At 32.0% G+C, this 21,404-nt stretch overlaps 3 protein-coding genes across 3 annotated transcripts; all 3 read right to left on the bottom strand.

The window, feature by feature from the left end:
• Window positions 1-1,428: 1,428 nt before the first annotated feature.
• LOC114726554 (two-pore potassium channel 1-like) lies at window positions 1,429-2,976 on the bottom strand. The gene is made up of 2 exons (XM_028913158.1): window positions 2,054-2,976; window positions 1,429-1,576 (listed from the first exon to the last, which is right to left on the bottom strand). The coding sequence occupies exons 1-2, from the start codon at window positions 2,974-2,976 to the stop codon at window positions 1,429-1,431; spliced, it is 1,071 nt and encodes a 356-aa protein (XP_028768991.1).
• Window positions 2,977-7,905: 4,929 nt separating this feature from the next.
• On the bottom strand, window positions 7,906-8,924 carry LOC114726555 (uncharacterized). Its single transcript, XM_028913159.1, has one exon. It carries the CDS (start codon window positions 8,898-8,900, stop codon window positions 8,154-8,156), a length of 747 nt encoding a protein of 248 aa, XP_028768992.1. The 5' UTR covers window positions 8,901-8,924; the 3' UTR covers window positions 7,906-8,153.
• A 7,380-nt stretch (window positions 8,925-16,304) lies between these two features.
• On the bottom strand, window positions 16,305-17,223 carry LOC114726553 (probable acetyltransferase NATA1-like). The gene has a single exon (XM_028913157.1). It carries the CDS (start codon window positions 17,104-17,106, stop codon window positions 16,420-16,422), a length of 687 nt encoding a protein of 228 aa, XP_028768990.1. The 5' UTR covers window positions 17,107-17,223; the 3' UTR covers window positions 16,305-16,419.
• Between the last annotated feature and the right edge of the window lie 4,181 nt (window positions 17,224-21,404).

The following is a 21,404-nucleotide window of genomic DNA, read 5'->3' as shown; positions in this document are numbered from 1 at the left end:
TACATCATCATAGCACTAGCAGTATCAATATCCTTCTCCTTGCTTCTATATGCAGCACCGAGATTGCTGACCATTTTGGCTTACTTTTGGCCTCTCTTTGCTTCCACCACTGTGTTCCTGATCGCCATAATAGCTTTTGGAGGCGTTTCAAAGTTCTCTTCTGAATCTCATGGTGAAAAGCTGGAGAAGGGTTCTTAAATTACGTAGCAGGAAGAACAGAACATTATCCTGAGGAGCTTCGAGCTAATTCAGATTGATCCAATTAAGGTCGTTGTTGTTCCACGTACGTCTCTTAAGTTCAGGTTATTGTTGTATCAGTATAAATCTCTTATGTGTAAACTGTAAAGTGATCCGTGTGATAGAAACATGAAGCTATTATGGAAATAAGAAAAGCCTGAAAAGTTTCTGGAAATGATGATGATGCCGATGATGACTGATCAAGATTTGAGCTTTATCTGTTCATATGTATTGTTCTTTCATGTGAATTGCTTTGGCTGAAACGTAAAGGATTCTGAATTTCTGACATGTTAACCATGTGCATGCAAACAAATAGCTTCTTGTCCTCATTAGCTTTTCCCCTCTTAGTTTTTATAAAGTAATAGTAATAGGAATTGGCAGCTAATCTATCATGTTTATTTTGACTTAAACCAGAAAAAAAACATGGCGACTTGAATATCCGTTAGTTGTTATTAGCAGATCGCAGTTACGTGCTTCAGCTGAGAAGTGGGTCAAGCAAATAGTCTAAAAGGGTAAAAAGTGTTTGAGTTTGAGTGGATGAAGGATCAACTTTACAGGAAGTTCAAGAAGCAGAAAAAAGAGATCAAGTTGACTAATCAGATCGAGAAGTTGATGAATTAATCATAGTTGCAGAACATGGATAACTTAGAAATTGACTTGGCTGGAAGTTAGTCAAAAATTGATTGAACTAATTGAATGGCAAAGAAAATTGAGATCGGTGCATCAGAATTAGCAACACAAATATTTAACTAAATGCTTTTATTTGGGCCAAGTAATTGCAGTTAAAAAATATAGCTTTTGATGAATCATCACTTTGCTTTATATATAACTCTTTTGATTTTATTTCATTGTTAAAACCTTTTGTTAGAAGGGAAAAGGATTTTAACATATTAATATCCAAGAGTGGCTTTGCACTTTATAGTATCCTGTTCCAAAGTTTATTCAAATTCCAATATTCCTGCTTGAAACTTATTCAAAAGCAAGTCGATCTTTTTAATATTCTTTTGCGAAGAAAAAAAGTCCTTTTGATATTCACGGTTAGACAAAAACTTTTTACAATATTTTTCTCATCAATGACCAAAAAGAAAAATCGTCTAATGATAAAACAAATCAAAATTTTCTATTGGTAATAATGTAATTAACTCTCTTTTCTTACATTTCATCACAATTATGGGTATTGGACATGTATGGTCAAGATGACCCAGAATATCCGAGATCAGCTTCAGTCAAAGTTCCTGATTTATCATAGTCAAGTTTCCTAAAAGCATCCACAATAGAAATATCTTGTTGACTGATCCTTCCCATTTCCTTCAACTTGTACACAATGAACTCCGCGGCGCTGAGAATAAAGCAAATGCGTAAATAAAAGTAAGTTTCCAAATCTGATAGAACCAAATGTTATATAAAATGAAAAAGACAGCTATAGGAACTGCCTGTTATATAAGCTGAGTCACTAATTATCACGTTCATCATTATGGCTATACTATTAGGGTGAAATCACAAAGTATCTAAACCTCTAAAGTAAGGAACTTAATAACTAACAGGTTCCATCTATGGCAAAATACCACAGAATGACTATAAATGTCACAGATTGACACGTGAAGGGGAGCTATTAGCAATTAATAAATTCCTTAACTGGGGCTTCCCCGTGACTTTCCCTGTCTATACCACTAATACCTCAAGCTATATGGTTTTTCCTTGTAAACTACATATAAGACTATATCCCTTGGCACATATCACAGACAAAAATGCAGATATAAACTATACTTAGCACATATGGACACTTTGGCAAGGGAATTATATAACATTGTCTTACCTAACAACATTGTCATGATCAAGATCTGCGGCCTCAAGATCTGAGCGTAAGAGTTTTCTGGAAAGAACAGTTCTGACCAGTGATTTTTGTCTACCTTCAGTGTAGAGTTCAGCTAGATAGTAGAAAAACTGAGCCAAGCAAATGGTGCTACTCAATATCCAAAACACAGCAAAACCACGTCCAGTGCTTGTGGAGAAGCTCTTGTCACCATATCCTAATGTAGTAACAGTAGAACAAACACAATAAAAGGCATCCAAAAGCTCTAGATTCTCAACCAAATGCAAAAAAACAGTTCCCACCATCATGAGCACTAGAAGAACAGCTAATGTTATCAAGAACTTGTACTTCACTTTTTGTGCCTCAACCTCTTCAAGAAGTTCTGAGGGACTCACTTTTTCGCCCATGTGGATGGCTCGAACCAATAGGATTTCTTGCTTCTCAAGAAAGTAATCTGCTGCTTTGCTCATGATCATCCCTACAAGGGCCATGCCTGTGAAGACATAGACACTTGCGAGAAGTTTGGCCAATTTGCTGTTGGGAACAAGGTCTCCATACCCTACTGTGGTCATAGTCACGACACAAAAGTATAGGGCATCAAGGAAGCCATTGGTCTGTATGCCCATTATTTGATTCCTTATGAGGAAGAAGGATAGGGTTCCTAATCCTAGGTAAGCAGTTAAGATCAGCAATAAGACTAGTTTCTTGGATTTGAATTCAGAATCTAAATTTGATAATTGTAGAGTTTGTTGAATCAGATTTTCTTCTTCCTTGTTGATACCATTCTCAGAAGAAACATCCCCGTGCGGGGGACGCCTTCTTCTCTGTAAGTCATTCATCTTCTTATTGGGATTAGAAGTATGATTTTTTGAATACGAAAGCAAGGGTTCTTTTTCTGGTTTTTGTTGAACCTCATGATCACCCATCAATTACTGAACAAAACTTCATACATGTGTCACAACCGGATTCCTGAGGAACCAACAATACAAATTAGAAGATAGCTATGGAGTGCGTCAATGACAAATTAAACAATGATTGGTGCGCCTCTTCACTAGAATGCCTCTTCCTTAATTATGGATTAGCTGGTAATTAAAGAATTCTCCTTGGCTGTGAAAACCGTTTTCAGACAACATTATGGTTTAAAAGTTTGTCTGAATTGCTTTTCTTGGTTAGTTAGTTATAGATGATAACTGACATTGTTCTAATTCTATACCTGTCTCCTTCTTTTATGTATGTGTGTGTGTGTATCCTTATTTTCAGCAAAAGTTATGAAACGGTGATATTTGTAAAGGTTACTGCATTAGCTGTCCAGTTTTGCTTATTTGACAGATCGAATCAAAATCTAGTCTTCGTTCATTGAAGAGTTTAGTTCTTTGTATGTTTTCTTCAATGAACAGATAAAAGCTACAAATACATATTGTTAATAAGATCTAAAATCAATGGCACCTATAATTCCCAGTAAATTGAGGTCCAAGAAGACAGAAGTTTTTCAACTTCCCGAATTCCTCATGGAAATGATTAATCTTGAAAATGCAAGCGAGCTTATAAGACCCACATATAAAAATTTCTTAATTCATAGCCACACAACAAATAGTCAGAAGAATAAGAAAATATAGATAAACTTTTGGTACCTGAGAAATTTTATTTTTCTTGAAGAACAACCTATTCATAAAAGAATTTGATTCTATCAGAGGCAGGTACTGTGCATTGATCCAGAAAGAACAACTCTTTTTCTCCTCCGAGACAGTGATACCCAAAATTTTCTCTGCTTCTTCCAAGTGGACATTTTCAGACCTTAATCTTTGTTCCTTTCATTTTTGTTTTCCAGATCCATTCATGTGCACAGGGCGACAAGAATGAGGCACTATTTAGAAGTCAAATTTAATTTTGTATAATGGATAGAAAAGTTGAAATCCAAATTTAGTCTATTTTTAATTGAGGTGCAAGATCGTGAGGACGATGCAATTTTTGCTCACAGATTAAGGAAATAAAAGAAAGAAAAAGAAAAATTCTCTTCCCCAGGAAGACAAAAAAAAAATTAAGGCTATAAATAATTTAGCTATTCTTGTGTACTTATTTACATGCACTACAATATTTGTATTTGTGATTTATATTAATGAATAATCAATATATGCTTATTGATGGATATTTCACTGAATTAAATAGACTTTCATTTCTTTTTCTTTATTTGGTTAGAAAATGTTACAAACTGAGGAGATGAAAATGATCTTCACCCACCATCATGTATATTCTTGCAAGAAATAAAAATAAATATGAATTAAGAATGCTAATAGCAAACATCAGAGTGAAAGGGGGGAAAAGTAATAACTTGATATTAAAGGGAAGAATAATCATTTAGTATGTTTTTAATATTATCATTTAATTTTAAATATTAATTTGGTGCAACTCAACTCCTAAGTTTTAGCTATTGAATCCATTAATTTTGGCATTTTATGACTTGATAATTACAACTCAGTTCCTAAGAAATTAAATATTTTCTAAAAATGCAGAGACAAATTGATAAAATTTGAGAAAGTGAATCATAACTGAATTAAAAATATAAAATTAAATATTAGTTTTTCCTAGTTTTAAAAAAATGTAGATCCATACCTATATACTTTATAATAATAAGTAATTAGTTATACCTAGCTATAATTCATAGTGGATGCTCATAGTTATGCCTTGCGTTAAACAATAAAAGGACAATCTACATCTAAGTGGAACTGAGACCCTGAATTATCTGAAACTTCATACAAATGAGTAGTTGCTTAATTTTTTAAAGGTGTGTGTGTGTGTGTGTGTGTGTATAGAAAGAACTCGAACACACACACACACAATTTTTATGTACCCTATCTCATCTTTATGATTCCAATGATTTTAATTTGGTCCTTTATGATTATATATTTTATAATGAAAATCAGGACTGTGATCAGGAATGAACCGAGGGAATAGCTGAGATGCATTAATTAGTCTTATACAGAAGATCAAAATGGAGATTTTCTACGCACAAAGACAATACATGGGGGATAGATGCATGAATTATTGGCAATTATTAGGCCATTAATTTCCAGGTTGTTGAGGTTCTTTTCAATTCAGGATGTTGTTATATGATCTTTCCAGAATAGGGCCCCGCCCCCCTTGGGAAAAGAACCCTGTCCATGATATTTTCTCCTAAAAATATCAAATTAATGAATAACTCTCATTCTCCCAATAGCCACAATATTTTAGAAGCCTCCTCATTAACATTCACATTATTTTTTTTGAAATTTATGTAGTGATATTTTTGTCAACAAATTAGTGTCTGTACTCTTTCTGGTACATGACAAAAGGAACACAACATACAATGTTTACGATAATAAAGTTGATGAGCCTTTTCATTTGTCGGAAAGAATATATATGATCTAGTCCACGGAATGGAATACTCTAGGACACACATATGATTATATAGAGGCAATCTTAGAATACAGGGTTAATAGGTTTAACGGTTCTTAGGTCAGATTGTAAGAAACTTTATTTTCAACAAAAAACTATTCTAATCAAAGTTTGTCCTTCATGGAAGCAACGAGCTACTTCCTTTCAATTCCTACACCATTAAAAGATAAATTCACATCACCTGGCCTCCTTTTCTATTTTCAAAAAAGTTATATATGCTGTCTTTTGATTGAAATCATATGCTATGCATTGCACGAAATAATAAACAAAATAATATTATATTTATCTTGATATTAATATAAATCTTTCTTTACATATATTATTCATCCTGTACACGCACCAAGCATTCATATGTATGGTGGCAAGAAAAAACATTAATATATACGCCTTTGATTGATTGAAAAACCAATTTTTTTAAAGCTGAAATATAACTTAATTATTTTGAATACAAAATAATAACAACATAAAAATTAAATAAACATTAGAAAACATACATTAATTCATATGATAAATGAATATACTACATTTGATCTTTAATATAAGAGTTAAATAATTAATTTAGAGAGATTAAAAAAATTAGTTAAATGAGTTATTTATAACAAATACATGTTTACTTCCTCAAATTACTTTTATTTAATCATATATATAGAATTACACTTAGATAGAAATATCTTATAATCAATAAGGATCTTTTTTAGAACATGTTATAAATTTGAGAAATAAAATAGGTTCTTATATTTGATATCTTTAGTGATCAAGTGTACGTTGGACCTACATTATTTGAGAAGATTTATGAGCAGAAAAAAGGATGGTGAGGGTTGCAACGACGATTTGATGCTGCACATAAAAATGGAGGCACGTGGAAAGTTTGTACGATATTAATTAATGTCGTATTCTTTCATTGGTTTACTAAAAGCAACGATTAATCAACTTAATGAATTGCAGCTTATTGCAAGTCGTATTCTTTGGGCAAATTTGAATAATAATTGAGCCTTTTTTTATCTCCCCTTTCACAAAAGATTTGAAAATATCATCTCATGCGTGAGGATGATCGGAGTCCTATCCACATACAAAAGCAAAGGACAATAGCCCCATTAATATATACCCTCCCATCGCTTTAACTAATTTATCGATCAGAATTATAAAAAAAAAGTAATTAATTCAGTAAATATGTCTCAAATTGTTTTTTTTTTCCAATTTTACCCATTTAAATGAGATTTGAAGGGAAAAAAATTATAATTAATGAGTTACATTTAAACATTAATTGCACAGGTAAAATGACAAGTAAGCATTAACTACTCTTCAAGGACTTATATTTTAGATCAAATCATTTTTCTAAAAGTGATTTATATATTGTGAATCGGAGGGAGTATAAATAATTACGACTTGATGACTTTTATAAGTTTTAAATTTAAATTAAAGAATTTTGAAAATCACTATAAAAATTACTATTTGGAAACAATTACTTCTATATTTTTTGAAGGTCTTTTAACCTAAACTTTATAAAGAATGAATGTTGATTTTTTTTAAGCTTAATCCTAATTATACCTAAAAGGGTGATATAATAATAAATTGTCAACACCAACAGCTTTTTTAATTTAGAAGAAGAATGAGAATGATCGTAAAATTCACTAATTACACGTATTAGAATCGACAAGGGAATTAATTAAACACATGAAATCTTGTGTGTTTGTTTGTGTGTGTGTGTGTGTTGTTCAGATAAGTAATAATAGTTTTGTAGGCTATTATTTCTCATCAAAACCTGCCGGCCGAGACAAAAACATAGCACTGATTGACATGTGCTCCCTATCTTTCTCTATCTATAGTTGAATATGTGGTATAATAAGGTTACCTTAACTTTTTTGTTTATATTTTATATTATACTCCTCCAGTCCTAAATATAAGACCCTTACACTAGTGTGTATAAGGGTTTTATATTTAGAACCAGAGAAGTATTATATTATATATATTGTGCAACATATGATTTAGAAATAAAAATAATTAAAAAACAGGAAGTTCAATCCCCCGCCCCCAAAAAAAAAAAAAATTGGTTAAGACAATTTGTGAGAGCTATGACACTGTCGTTGGCCAAAAAAGAGAGCTATGACGCTGTCCCCAACACTTCTAATTTCCTTACCTTTGGGGAACTTCTAATATTAGATTCCTTTAAAAAACGTAATACTTTATCTTGTCCATTCTAGCACCTTCCACACACATAAACGATCTAGTTCATTCTGATTCTTGATCTGTCATGAAGATGAAAGTCCCTCGAAATTTAAACAGCTCTCTAGCTCACTCGAGCTGTTTTAATCTTGTGCTGATCTTCAGGTTTATATCGAACCACCTATCCCTGAAATTAAAGTAGTCAACTTATTTCATCATTCTCAATATCTTAATTGATCTCCCAGTCATGAACTATTCAATAGAGAAGCAAGCAAGAAGCTACTTTATTAATGTATTAATTAAAGATCACTAAAGCTAGAAAGACAAGAAGCAACACCACCATTTCAATAAAGCAAAGATATAAAATTACACTAACAGCCTCGTTAAAACGACGTGACATAATATTATAGCATCACAGACTGTGAAAGGCTTAGTCATTTCAAAATCAGACTGAAGCACTTTAATTTAGTTGGCCCCTTAATTTTGTCTGTCTTCCTTTCATATACTACTAGACTGCAATTAGCGGCCTTTGAGCTTCAATCCTGATCTCTTCCTTCATTTTCCTTATGAACTCTTCGAACTTTCTGTTCAACTCATCTGCATTTGATAATTCCTCAGTTTCTGCCACCGTAGTATCATCTTCAGCTTCACCATCTTGCGTCCCCACCATAACCTCCGTACTATCTTGCGTAGTCCCCACTTCTTCATCCTCTTTAGCAGCAGAGGCGTCCATAATGTTTTGATCTCCATCTTCTTGTTCTTCATCATCATCTGCTTCTGATACTTGTTCTTCTTCCTCACAATGGTCTAGCTTCTTTTCTTGTTCTTGATCAGCCATAAGAGAAGGAGTTTCCAGAGAAACTGGTATGGCATTTGCAGATTGAAGAGAGCGATCATCGAAGTCAGAATCTGATAGGTAAAGTGAGGTTTTGGATAGAAAAGCGAGGATTGCATTACAGAGGAGGAACATGTATTTTCTTTCGAAGATGTGGGAAGAGATGGAGAAGAGGAAGGTGGAGAAGAAGGCATTGATGGATTCATCATGAGGGAGTATGGAACAACCAAAGGAGTACCAAAGTAAGAAAGAGAACGCAGAAACTGAGAAAACAAACTGCAAAATTCTTTTCGGAAGAAAGTGCTGCTTCTTCTGAACCTTTTCATCACCACCTTGTTTTTGCAGCTTTTTCCAATCTTCACTTTGATCCATCTGGTGAATTTGAAGGGATGTCATCTGTTCTCCTTTATGGAAACACATGGCCGAAATGTCCTGAAGACTACTAATAGGAAGAAGAAGAAGAAGCCTAAGGCTCTTTTTTCAGAATGAGAGATAAAGATGGAGAGAGAATGAAAGAGAGAATATGAAGAGGGATGGCCTTGCAAGAACTGAGTCGCCCTTGTTTGTGTTGTTATGAGTGGAACTCTAAGCTCCTAGGCTCGTTCCTATTTATAGTGAGCCTTAGCCTCACACAATTATTACTTTGAGGAAAAATTGTGGCATTTTTTCATACTTAGTCTTTTCTTTAAAAGTATTTTCGATGTTATCCTTTACCCTTATCTAAAAAGAAGCCAACATATACTCCTCGGTCCTATTATAAGACCCAATTTAACTTTTTATTTGGTCCTAATTATAAGACCCAATCCATTTTGTCTCTTATATTTATACATTTTTTTCAAGATAATCCTTCTAATAATGATAGTTTTAGCCAATATACTTAATTAGCAAGGATATTTTAGGAATGACAACACTTATTTATTATAAATAACCAACTTAACTTACTTCTTAATCTCCTCAAATAAGTCAATTGGGTCTTATAATTAGGACCGGAGGAGTATTATTTATTGAGTGGATGCTTTATATATATACTCGAGTATATGATTAAATCAAAGCTGCAATAGATCAATATTTCCGAAGTTACATTTTTCTGTTTATTCTTAATTACTATTTTAAAGTTATCGACCTATTTTATTATTTGTCCTTATTTCTTTGAGGGCCAATATTCATCATGTCAAAATTTAACTGCCTTTTGCAATAGGCCGTTCATATTCTTATTGTCAACTCATTATCCGCTGTGTAATGTAATCTGATTTATGATATTGTTGTAGCTAGAATGCTGGCGAACAGAAAAAGGGACATATATAGCTAAATATAATAGAAAGTAAATGATGACATTAATAAAGTGATATATATATATATATATATATATATAACAAAACATGAGTCACAGGACTAAAGTTAAGATAAATGTACATTGAGATTAGAAAATATTTGATGGCATACATTAATGATAATTATAAAAGCTCTTCTATAAATTAAGATTTATAGGATTCAATTTTATTTATAATTTTACATTAGAATAACAAAATTATTTTGTTGGTCTGAATGAATATATATTCCTCCAATCCTAATTATTAAATCTTATTTATAATTTATAAATAAGATTTTATATTATAAGGATATACATACATAGGGATAGAGATGACAGAATAACAAAATTATGGGAAGATGAAGGTCAATCTTGAGTTAAGTATCATGGTAGAAAGAATCACAGGTAAATCAAAGAATGGGTGGCAGAGAGTGAGTGATTGCAAAAGGTTGTATCAGGAATCATCTAGGTGTCACCATTCCTCACCACAAAATCACTCTTTTTTGTGAAGCAGTGACCCCAATCATGACATCATCCTCACCAACATGTGGAGCTCCATAATCTGTGTTCATTGTAAGATTCATGGGCCCCACATCCCATTCCCATCAACCCTCTAACCACCCCAATTTTACAGTCTTTGTGCTCATCCACACCCACCCCTCCATTTTATTTAATTTAGGAAACATTATTCATAGATTTTTAAGTAAAAATATTAAATACAAAGAGATGTCCAAAAATTTATATTTTACATGTCAAATTTTTATATTTTACTGGTTGTTTTATAAGTTAAATTTGTAAAAAAAATTGATTTCTTGAGATTTATCTGTATTTAATTTTCAAAAACTAGGAACCATGAGCAATTTTTCCCGTATAGCTTATTATGTAAATGATTCTATAATATTAACATCACAATGATATAATGTGCATTCGTTATTATCCGGTGCGACAACAATTGAATGACAGTATTCTATTATGATGCGTTGACTAAGCCAGGCCACGTACCCAGACAAACTAAACATATTTAAAGATAATAATTTCTCTAGATGTATCAAATGAAAATGATTCTATAGATACAGAAGACACGTGGGCATTTAGAAAATTTAAAAAAACAAAACTAGTCCCTAATGAGTTTTGCAATTACGTGTCCTATTTCTTCTCCAATTATGGCTGTCGTCGCATGAAGCCACACCCTCCCGCATCAAGCAATCAGCTGTATATGAATCATCAAGAAGTGGATAATCACCATCCCAACGTAATATTTCTGGCTTTTTTTTTTTTATATAATTTGAGTTAGGATTGATTTTAGTTCCTGAAATTTAAAACCAGTAATTTTGATTTCTGAAATTTAACTTTATTTTAGTTCGTTTATAGATTTTTTGTTCTTGAAACAAAGTTTCAACGACCAAGACTACTAATTTCGAGAGATCAAAATCAAAATCTTCACTCCTCTTGCTTTGTTCTCCATCTATATTATTTATTGAGTTAATATAATTTTTAGTTCCTTAAGTTTGTTTTTATTTTGATTTTGGTCTATCAAGTTTTAAACCATAGATTTTGCTTCTTCAAGTTTCTTTCCATTGAAAATATTGATCTCCATGATTTAATAAAAATTTGGATCATTTGGCTCTTTAAGAAACCAAAACCAAAATGAGTACAAACTTAAGGGATAAAAAATTATATTAACTCAATAAATAATGTAGATGGAGAACAAAAAGCAAGAGGTAGTTAGAGTAAGATGGTATTAACACTTAAAATTTTCTCGAAATATTTATTATTGACTTAACCTATATAAATAACTTTGAAATAATTTATAAACAACTTTTTAATTATTGATTTATAAAATACGAAATAAGTATATAAGAAAATTTGTCTTAACTAATGTAAACATGATTATAACCATTTAAATAAGTAGATCCAGATAAGTTATAAATATATTGAGTCTATCTATATTATATAGTATCGTAATTTCATAATTAAGCTTGGAGCATCATCATCAACCTTTATCTCTACGCGAAAAGCAAAGAGATCTATCAGAGCAACATGTCAGAGTATGACAAAGCCACATGTTATAGTTTGTTGCTAGTATGCGACTGTGAGTGCATGCATGAAAACTCAGTCATCCTTCTCATCCATCTCTTCTTTTACTTCTTCAAGTAATTTTCATTCACAACATTATATGAGAAGATTCTATAAGCATTGTGAGGCCTACAAATTTCTTGGGAAATTTAAGAATACACACACACACACACAGATGCATGCGTTCTTCCTCCAATAATAACGTTTTGCATTTTCTGTATAATATTTCACCATACACACAGAATTACATACTGTAGTTTCATTGATTGATCTCTTGAACTAGCTAGCCACACACTGTGCTTTCTCTTCAGATCGATCAAAATAGCCTCAACACATTTCATTTTCAGATGTGTTAGTGTGAGTGGATCATATCTACACAATATGCCTCCCTTGAAGAACAATAATGCAGAACCACAAATTTCATCTTGGTGAAATGATATGCAAGGTTTAACAATTTGGGGCCATATGCTTTTTACCCGCATGAATTATTTGAATAATTAATACTACTTTTTTCCTTAATATAGGATTTTATTAATTAATTTACCGAGATTAAGAAAGTTACTAAATTATTTTCTTTTTGTTTTTTAAAAGTTTAAGTGAATTGGGTTTCGGGGACTTACCAGGGCAAGAGCATGCCTCTAGGCTCAAAAAACGTTTATATAAGTCATTATAAATCACCCAACAATAAAGTTCTTATATTGGTAGTAGGATTTGAACTCACAACCTTATAGGTTATAAGCTGATTCCTTATCAATTGGACTAACTCTTATTAATAATTACTAAATTACTCAATTATAATATATGTTGCATGATCTCTCTAATACGTATGTATATCATTAGATTATATATCAAATTATCAATTTATAAGTAAGTCAAATTAGTTTGGAGAAAAATGATAAATATAAATACTTTAAAATAATTTAATAAATTCTTTAATCTTTTCAAATTAGTCAATTGGATCTTATATCAAGGACTAGAAATAATATATAATCTAATGATACACATAAATATTTTAGAGAGAGCATATGATATATGCTATAATTAAATAATTTAATTTCTTTAATCTTCTCAAATTGGTCAATTGAGTTTTATATCAAGAACTATTGGTTAGTATAGTTTAACATTATATTTGATATATTTGAAATTAAATATAGTAAATAGAAGTTGTAAGTATAAGATCATACTAGCTAATTCAGTTTTGTTTTTCGAAAGTAAGTCAATAAATAAGTCTTTAAATACTTTCAAAGATTATATATACACGCATACACACTATTATACTGTGTGTATGTCTGTGTGGTTCGACCAACTCGATCAATGAGAGGACTGAATGATACGTTTGCTTTTCCATATTAGAAGGAAAAGATGAGGTGGATTTCCAGAATGAGAGTAAAGAATCTCAGCTGGTCAAGGCCAAAAAAACAATTTGACTATCAAACATTTTTCTTCCATATTTACACAAATTACATTTAGAAAGAGATGTAAAAATGGAGGAAATAATTTGAATGTTTCGCATTCATTAAGTCATCTTTTTAAAAAGAAATTTGCAAAAAAATATGTATATATTCTTTCTGATTCTAAATATATGAATCAAATAACTAATTTATAAATATTATATATACTAATAAATCGTTAATTTTGCCATAAAGTAAACTAAGGCTACTTGCACTTTGCTTCATAATTCTTGCACTTATAGATTCTTCGCAGCCGCTGCAAATCTCTCGTCCTTTTCTTTACTCAAGGAACCAGCAATTATGTTCTTACTCTTTCGGTCCTAAATATAATATCTATTTTATAATATAATTTATACTATAAAATGGGTTTTATATTGGATTGGAGGAGTATTTTATATGTCTTGTTATAGTCCGATTTACAAATTTCTCATTAAAAGAAGCTTTATAAATTCTGTATTAGTAGTATAATTATTAGGCATAATTATATTATATTTCCCTTTTCCAAAAGGACTCCACACCATGACACTTCACTCAGCCTTCTGTTAATAAAAACCCTTCATGAGTAGCCTTCTCTGTGAACATCAAACACTAATGAAAACATATTATTATGAACACAAGTTCAAAGGGAGAACCAATCCCCAAAAAACCAGTTTATTAGGAGAAAGAGTTCTTTAAACTTATGACAGTCACTTGTGAGGCTGGCTAATGTGATGCTCATAACAGTCACTTGTTTCTAAAGCTGAACAAGATAGGTTCATGCTATCTTCATTTAATTTGAGACAAAGGCAGAAGCAGATGGATCTTTTAACTCTCAAGGCAGTAGTGCAGTTATCATTTGAGACTGCAGAAAAGATTGGGTTATGGGCTTTCGCCGAATGGACCTTTAACTTTGTCGCCTGAAAATAAAAGGACGACATTTGACCCAAAACAAAAACATTACATTACTCCAATTCTAAATATAAAATTTAATTTATAATACATTATAAACTAGATTTTGTATTTAAAATAAGACGTAGTGCTGTATAATAGGTTTTTGAAAAATTTTATCAATAACTTTAATTTAATCTTTCAAAACAAAATGAAATAAAATATTTGCCCGACCAAAATTGCTCTCTCCCGCTTTTTCCCGTGGCGTCTCTGCATGATTAGAGTGGCATTTTGTCATGTATATTGCAAAAAAATTCGACAAATGAGTTGATAATAAAGCTGAGTATAGATTTTTCTGGACAAAAAATTCTCATTATAAATTATATCATACTACATCCGGTTCTTAATATTAGAAATAGATAACTAATTTAAAAATATCAAAAAAATTAGTTAAATTAGTTATTTGTAATAAATATTTGTCGAATTTCTTATAGTACCTTATGTATTGAAACTATCCATTGGTTATAACCTCTTACAGTTAATAAAAATATTTTTTAAAAAAATTACTTCATATGAGTTTAGGAGACAAAATTAGTTGAGGTTTTATAATTATAACAAAAAGTATAACCTTTTTTTTTTTTTACCAGAACAAAAAGTATAACCTGACAGCTGAATTGTGGGGTTGTTTAATGGGACTGGAGAGGGTTTAGGACCTTGGTGAAAGAGATATTATTCTTTGCACCGATTCTTCCGATGCGGTCCAACTGATCAGGCATGGGGACCATAACCTCCATGATGAATGGAAGATCATTCAAGAAATCAGGAGGATGCTCGGATGGGATTGGAAAGTTGAGATGCACGTTATCAGCCGTGAGAGCAATGCCATGGCAGATGGTCCACACTCTAGCGAAATCAGCACCGAACGGTGCTATGGGATTGCAAATTCTGAGCTTCGAAGCGGTCCCATTGTGCGTGACGCCTACTGTTGTTTCTTAGTTTTTTACTGGTTTTTCGTGTTTTTTTAATTATAGTTTATCAAAAAAAAAGAGTCAGCTAATGCAAGAGTTGGTGCCTTGCAAATTAAAACATCATCTAAGTGATTCTTTAGCTATTGTAAACATGTTAAATAGGATGAAAGATGAGTATTATGTCGATTCTGCTTTGTTAAAAATTGTAAAGAAAGAATTGAGTTTTTTTAATTAGGTTAGGATACAACATGTGTACATAGAAGGCAATTGTTGTGCTGATTGTCTTGTCAATATGAGCTTTCAGCAGAGGGATGCGGTGACATTTTATGAGAAACCGTCCCAGAAGCTATCCTTATATTTGTACAGGGATATTGTGGGGATTATTTACCCACGTAAGGTTCTGAAATAATAAGATGGGCTTTAGCCCCGTAGTTTCACCAAAAAAAAATCATCTATATATATATATATAATATTTTTATTCATTATTCCCGAACCCGGCAATTATGTTTGACTGCTTGTACGCAGGCCCAGCACAATTGCTCATTTAAGAAGAACAACTAAATATATCCTCGTGTAATCAGAGGGAATTATCAATAATTAGATTGAAGCAAATTATTGGAATTAATGTTTGCTTTAAAGAAGGCTATTTTGAAAATGAACCAAGTCAGAAGCCATATATGAAGTTAAAAAAGTGTTTGGCAACTATAAAAAATACTTTTTAAAAACACATCTATCATAAGACTATTTTTAAAATTATAATTTTGTTATATCCAAACACTCCGTGATCAGATCTCCAATTTTCGCAGTCAGCTACTGTGTAAAGTTAATCGGTTATTCTACGGACTCTGGTTCTGTCTTCTAATATCGTGAGTGTGCGTGTTTCCCCTTGTTTTTTTTTTTTTTAATGTTTGGTTTGCCTTTGGTCCTAAGATGACTGACTCTGTTCTTAGTTGTTATGACCAAATTGAGGGCATTTGATTTCAGGATGAAGGTTGTGTTGAAAGCTCTAAAAGCTCCAAGCTTTTGGAGGATCTCTCTGGCCCTTCTCTTCACAGGTGCCACTTCTTCTTCTTTTCCTTTTTAAGTTTTTCTTGTTTCAAACTCGCTTCCAAGCTCCAAACACTTGAAATAAATTATGGATTTTGTTTTTTGGGGGAAATACACGTTACATTAATAATAACAAACCAGTGGCCAAAGATCACAGTGAACAAACCAGAACGAAAAGGAAAATCAAAGAGCACAGTGCAGAAATTGATGAAAAATCTCAGTCAGCAGCGGCCGTAAGCTTGGAGAGCCTCACCAGTTAACCTGCAAATCCGCCATTCCTGCAAGATCTTGGCCCCCATCTCCTCGTAAAACTTAATCGCGTTCACGTTCCAATCAAGCACTGACCACTCCACTCTCCCGTACCCCATCTCCACCGCTTGCTTCGCCACCGCCGAAAGCAGCATTTTTCCGAACCCTTTCCTTCTGTAACACTCTCTCACAAACAAATCCTCCACATAGAACCCTGGCTTAGCCAGAAACGTGGAGTAATTAGGAAAGAAGAGCACAAATCCAGCAACCACAACATCATCCCCCTCCGCTTTGAACCTCTCTCTCTCTGGATCCTCAATCGGGAGCTCCAGATTCAAGACCTGAACCTTCGGTTTGTACAAGGGATTGACGGTCGATTCCGGAAAGGGGTTGGGGGAAACTTCGAGGATGAAGATGGTGAAGGAGTGGAAGGCCTGAGAATTGAAGAGAGTGGAGGAGAGAGCGGACTCGGTGGCGGCGAATTGATGGGTTAGGTGCTCGAACACGGCCATCTGATGGACGAGCTTGTGGATGTGAGGAACGTCTGAAGGGGTGGCCAGACGTATGCGGGAGAACAGAGTGTGGCCTGCTGGCGTCGACTTCGGCAATGCCTCCACCGGCGCTGGAGTCGGCGGAGGCGGTGGTGCGGCGGCAGCCATCGGTAAAAAGATGAGTTGTTAATGTTTGTGCGTAAAGGAAGTAGCCTACCGCTTCAAGCGCGAGCACGATACTCACTGGAAAGAGATAGAAAACGGGTTGCTTACTCGCGTAGGGCATTTTATTACTGTATTTTTTTTTTTTGGCCAACAAGAGCAGGCCTAATAACATATTTTTATGTTTAGTAAACTATTATAGTTAGGATGAGAAGAAGTATTATTTATAAAAAAAAAAATTAGAACAACCCATTTTTCATGAATTAAGGATTAAAAACTGCACCCTCTCACAAACAACAAAAAGAGCATGGTTCTTGTCTTTACACTTGAAGAGGCATTTTAGATCTGAATTATACACTCGTCTCGATTTAAAAAAAATTATAAATTTGTGAAATAAAATTAATTAAAATTTTATATTTAAGATTAAATTTTATCCTTAACTAGCTATTATATTTAAGAGAGGAGGTAGTAATTTTCAAACCTAGTTTTGAGAATTATATCAAACAGCAATTGATTTTGTTGCTGTTCGAAAAGTTCAACATTTGGATCCTCCAAAAAGCCAACATTAGCTCTTTAGTAGTCATTGATGCCCATAAAAAGGTATTCAATTGGAATATGTATTCTAAAATTTCCTTTCACTTTTTCATTAGTCCGCCGCCCTATTTATAGAGTTACTATTCATATTTAGAACTATGTATTTTAATTTGTGAATATTATAAAATAATCTTCTGATCTTTAATATATGAATTAATTTGAAAGCTAATATTAGTTTTATATGTAAAACTTATTTTACATGTTTATCAATTTTTTTTCAAGTTAACCTTATTAATATCCTTTCAACAATAATCAAGTAGAAGAGTAAGGAAGGAAATTAAAGAAAATGATTAAGGTGTTTTAGAAAAAACATATCATATTAACTAATTTAATTAATATTCTTAATATATTTAAATTAATTAAATAGGTCTTATATCAAGAGAAATAAAAATAAATTAAAAATTATCAATGACTAGCATTAGTAAAAGAAATGAGAATTCTCCATGTTGGATTTCAGTCCGAATTCATTCTTGACATTTTAAGTTGGATCTCCCTGTAATAAAAAAGAATTACAATCAGGTCCTAAAAGGGGGATTTAATTTTTTTAAAGTTTATTGATAAGTGAAGAATAAGCAATGATAATAGTAAATGACAACTTTGAACTAGTCACTTGTTATAAGATTTTTTCAGTAATTAAATTTTTTTCTTAGAACCTCTTGATAATTCTCCTTATAATAAAATATATATTGTTGGATATGGTATCTATTGCAATATTATCAATTTTAAAAAAAAAGGAATATGCTGTTTGCATGAAAAAATTTTCTAAAATATGGAAGGGTAGACTTTTCTAATATATCATCACTCTAATGCTATAAACAAGGAATGCCTTCTTCAATTTTTTTAGGCATATATATTTTTTTATTAAAGGCAATTTTATTTGAACAACTGTTGGGGTTAAATAAATATGAATACTTTCGTTTCAACTTTGAAACTTAGTTCATATTATTATGAATTATTAGCTCTTTTTACTAGATAAAAAAATGCCTTCCTCAATTTTTTATATTTCCCAGAGCATCATCTCACCCAAATAGTAAGAAACCAATCTCTCATAGTACTGTCAGGCGTCGTAGCGGGATCGCTGTAATTGTGTTCTTGAATTATTTTTATTGTAAGAAAATTGGACATAGGTCATAATTATAGTTGAGTCGGGATAGATCGTGATATTCATCTTTGCCTTATGCTCGTTCTTACATTAATCATGATGATAAATCGTCATATTCTGAGCAAATACTTCAATTACGGAGAGATATCATATCGTTGAAGTACAAGAGGAATTGATGCGTTTAAATGAATTATTAGACTCGACAAATAAATGCAATACTTAGGGAAGAAAAAAGAAAACGAAAATTCACCTAGGGTGAAGCATGAAATATATATTAAGGGCGTCAATGAGCAGACAAATTCCCAAATTATTCATTTTTGTTACAAAGTTTAAAAACATTATCTATAATAGATACTACCTCCGGTCCTTAATATAAGATCTTGTATGATTTTTATTTTGGTTCTAAATATAATACCCCAATCCACTTTATCTCTCATATTTATATTTTTTTTCCTCAAAGTAGTTCTTCTAACAATAGTAGTTCTAGCCAATACATTTGATTAGTATGGATATTTTAAGAAAGACAACATATATTTATTACAAATAACTAACTTAATTTCTTTCCTTAATCTTCTCAAATTAGTCAACTAGCTTTTATAATTATAATCGAAGGTAGTATTATATTTTTATTCGTTGTACCCGGCAGTTATGTTTATATGCAGGCCCAGCACAATTTCTCATTTAAAAAGAATAGCTAAATATCCTCACGTGATCAGAGAGAATGATTAATAACTAGATTGATGAACAAAATTATCGGAATTAATGTGTTTTAAAGAAGGGAAGTTATTTTGAAAATCAACCCAAGTCAGAAGCCATGTATATGAACTTAAATATCCGAGTATCTCAAATCTTCGCAGTCAGTTTCTCTGTAAGGTTAATCAGTTATTCTATGAATTTGGTTGTCTGTCTTGTAATATTGTGTGTGTGTTTAGTTTTTCTCGGTTTGCCTTTGGTCCTAAGATGACTGACTCTGCTCTTAATTGTCTGTGATGACCAGATTGAACGCATTTCAGGATGAGGTTTGTGTTGAAACTTCTAAATGCTCCAAGTTTTTCCATGATCTCTCTAGCCTTTTTCTTCACTCTCTTCATAGGTACCAGTACCACCCTTTTTTTTTCCTTGTCTAGTTGGATTGATGGTGAAAAAAGTAACTTATTTTTTATTTGACTTTTAGAAAAGTAAGATTGGGTAAAAGTTAAATTAGATAAGTTGAATTGTGTTTGGATTGTAATTTGAAAAAAATTAGTTTGTAAAAGTGAGATTGGTAAAAAATTGTTTAGATTATGATTGAGTAAAAGTAAGTTTAGCTGTAAAATTACCAAAATTGGTATGGTTTTTAATAAATAATGAAACATGATTAAGAATTTTTTTATATAATACAATGAATTTAAAATAATTTAATATGAAGAAATAAAATTTAATGAGTAGCTTAAATTTTAAAACCTTAGAAAAATCATAAAAAATATTTTAAATATAAAGTGGAAAAAAAATGGAAGGAAGTACATCAAGGGTCTATTTTATAATAACACATAGATTGAAGCAGTTTGAATGGGAATCGCATGACTTTTGCTTTTACCCAAAAAAAAAAATCAGCGTGGGCACGTGTTATGACTTTTGAGTACTAAAATTTAACTTTACTACTCTTTTGAACAAAAAAAGAAAAAAGAAAAAAAAAACTTTCTAATTCCCACTACCGTTTGTCATGCATGGGGGTTGCTGGTCAGTTGACGAATGAGACCCACACGCTTATTAATGCTCATGTTCAGTCGTTGCGCGATATTTGACGCATTAAAGCCAATAAGCTCTTCAAAATAAGTTTGTTCTCTGGGCTTCTGTTGGAACGCACGTTCAGTAAGCAGACAAGTTATATTGGGCTTAAGCCCTTCCAAACACAAGCAACATTTTCAATCGGGTTTTTGCCCAAAATAAACTGTTTTTCACCTATTTAAGCCCAACCAAACATGCAGATTATCTTCGATCCCAAATATGAAAACTAGACAGCCTGTTTATTTTGGTTTTAAATGTAAAATTTTAATTTATGTTGCCTTCCAAGTTTACAAGTTTTTGTCCAAAATATTCTCACTGATTGTGCTTAATAAGGGAGCTCTCAATCAATGAGTAATTCTGAAGAGAATAATTTAGAAAAATCTGTACATATTTATTATAAATAACTAATTTAATTTATTTTTTAAAGTATTTGTAAATTAGTTTTCTAGCTTTATATGGAGGGCAAAGAGAAAACTGACACAAGTTAAACCCTTCTTATAATTATATTCCCCTAAAGCCAATCTCATGCTTGTAGATTGAAATGAACTTGATCATTAGGTGTTGTAAATTTTATCAACTTCATTTGTTTCAAACGCAGTGAGAAGCTTAACACGCAAGGAAGAAGCTGAAATTACACGAACAATCACAAAAGGAATAGAATCATCCAACACAAACACAACCATTACCATCCCTCAAAGGCTTCTGCAATCATCAGGTACATATGAGATATGCTATTGCTTTTGGTTTTTCAGATACAAAAAAAAAAAAAAGGTTGTATGTAACGATTGAGTTCTCAATTAATGCCTTGTTTCAGATTTTAACGATGGCATGAAGCGCTTAG

This window comes from Neltuma alba, unplaced genomic scaffold (genome assembly GCF_004799145.2).
Source record: "Neltuma alba isolate B1F8T4 unplaced genomic scaffold, ASM479914v2 tig00012388_pilon, whole genome shotgun sequence".
Taxonomy (NCBI): domain Eukaryota; kingdom Viridiplantae; phylum Streptophyta; class Magnoliopsida; order Fabales; family Fabaceae; genus Neltuma; species Neltuma alba.
This window is presented reverse-complemented; position numbering and strand designations above follow the sequence as displayed.

Excerpts from the sequence above, each read along its gene's own strand:
- LOC114726555 (XM_028913159.1), bottom strand. The coding sequence starts at position 8,900 with ATGTGTTTCCATAAAGGAGAACAGATGACATCCCTTCAAATTCACCAG.
- LOC114726554 (XM_028913158.1), bottom strand. The coding sequence starts at position 2,976 with ATGGGTGATCATGAGGTTCAACAAAAACCAGAAAAAGAACCCTTGCTT. Across the intron at positions 1,577-2,053 it reads GATCATGACAATGTTGTTAG|CGCCGCGGAGTTCATTGTGT; the intron begins GTAAGACAATGT and ends CTTTATTCTCAG.
- LOC114726553 (XM_028913157.1), bottom strand. The coding sequence starts at position 17,106 with ATGGCTGCCGCCGCACCACCGCCTCCGCCGACTCCAGCGCCGGTGGAG.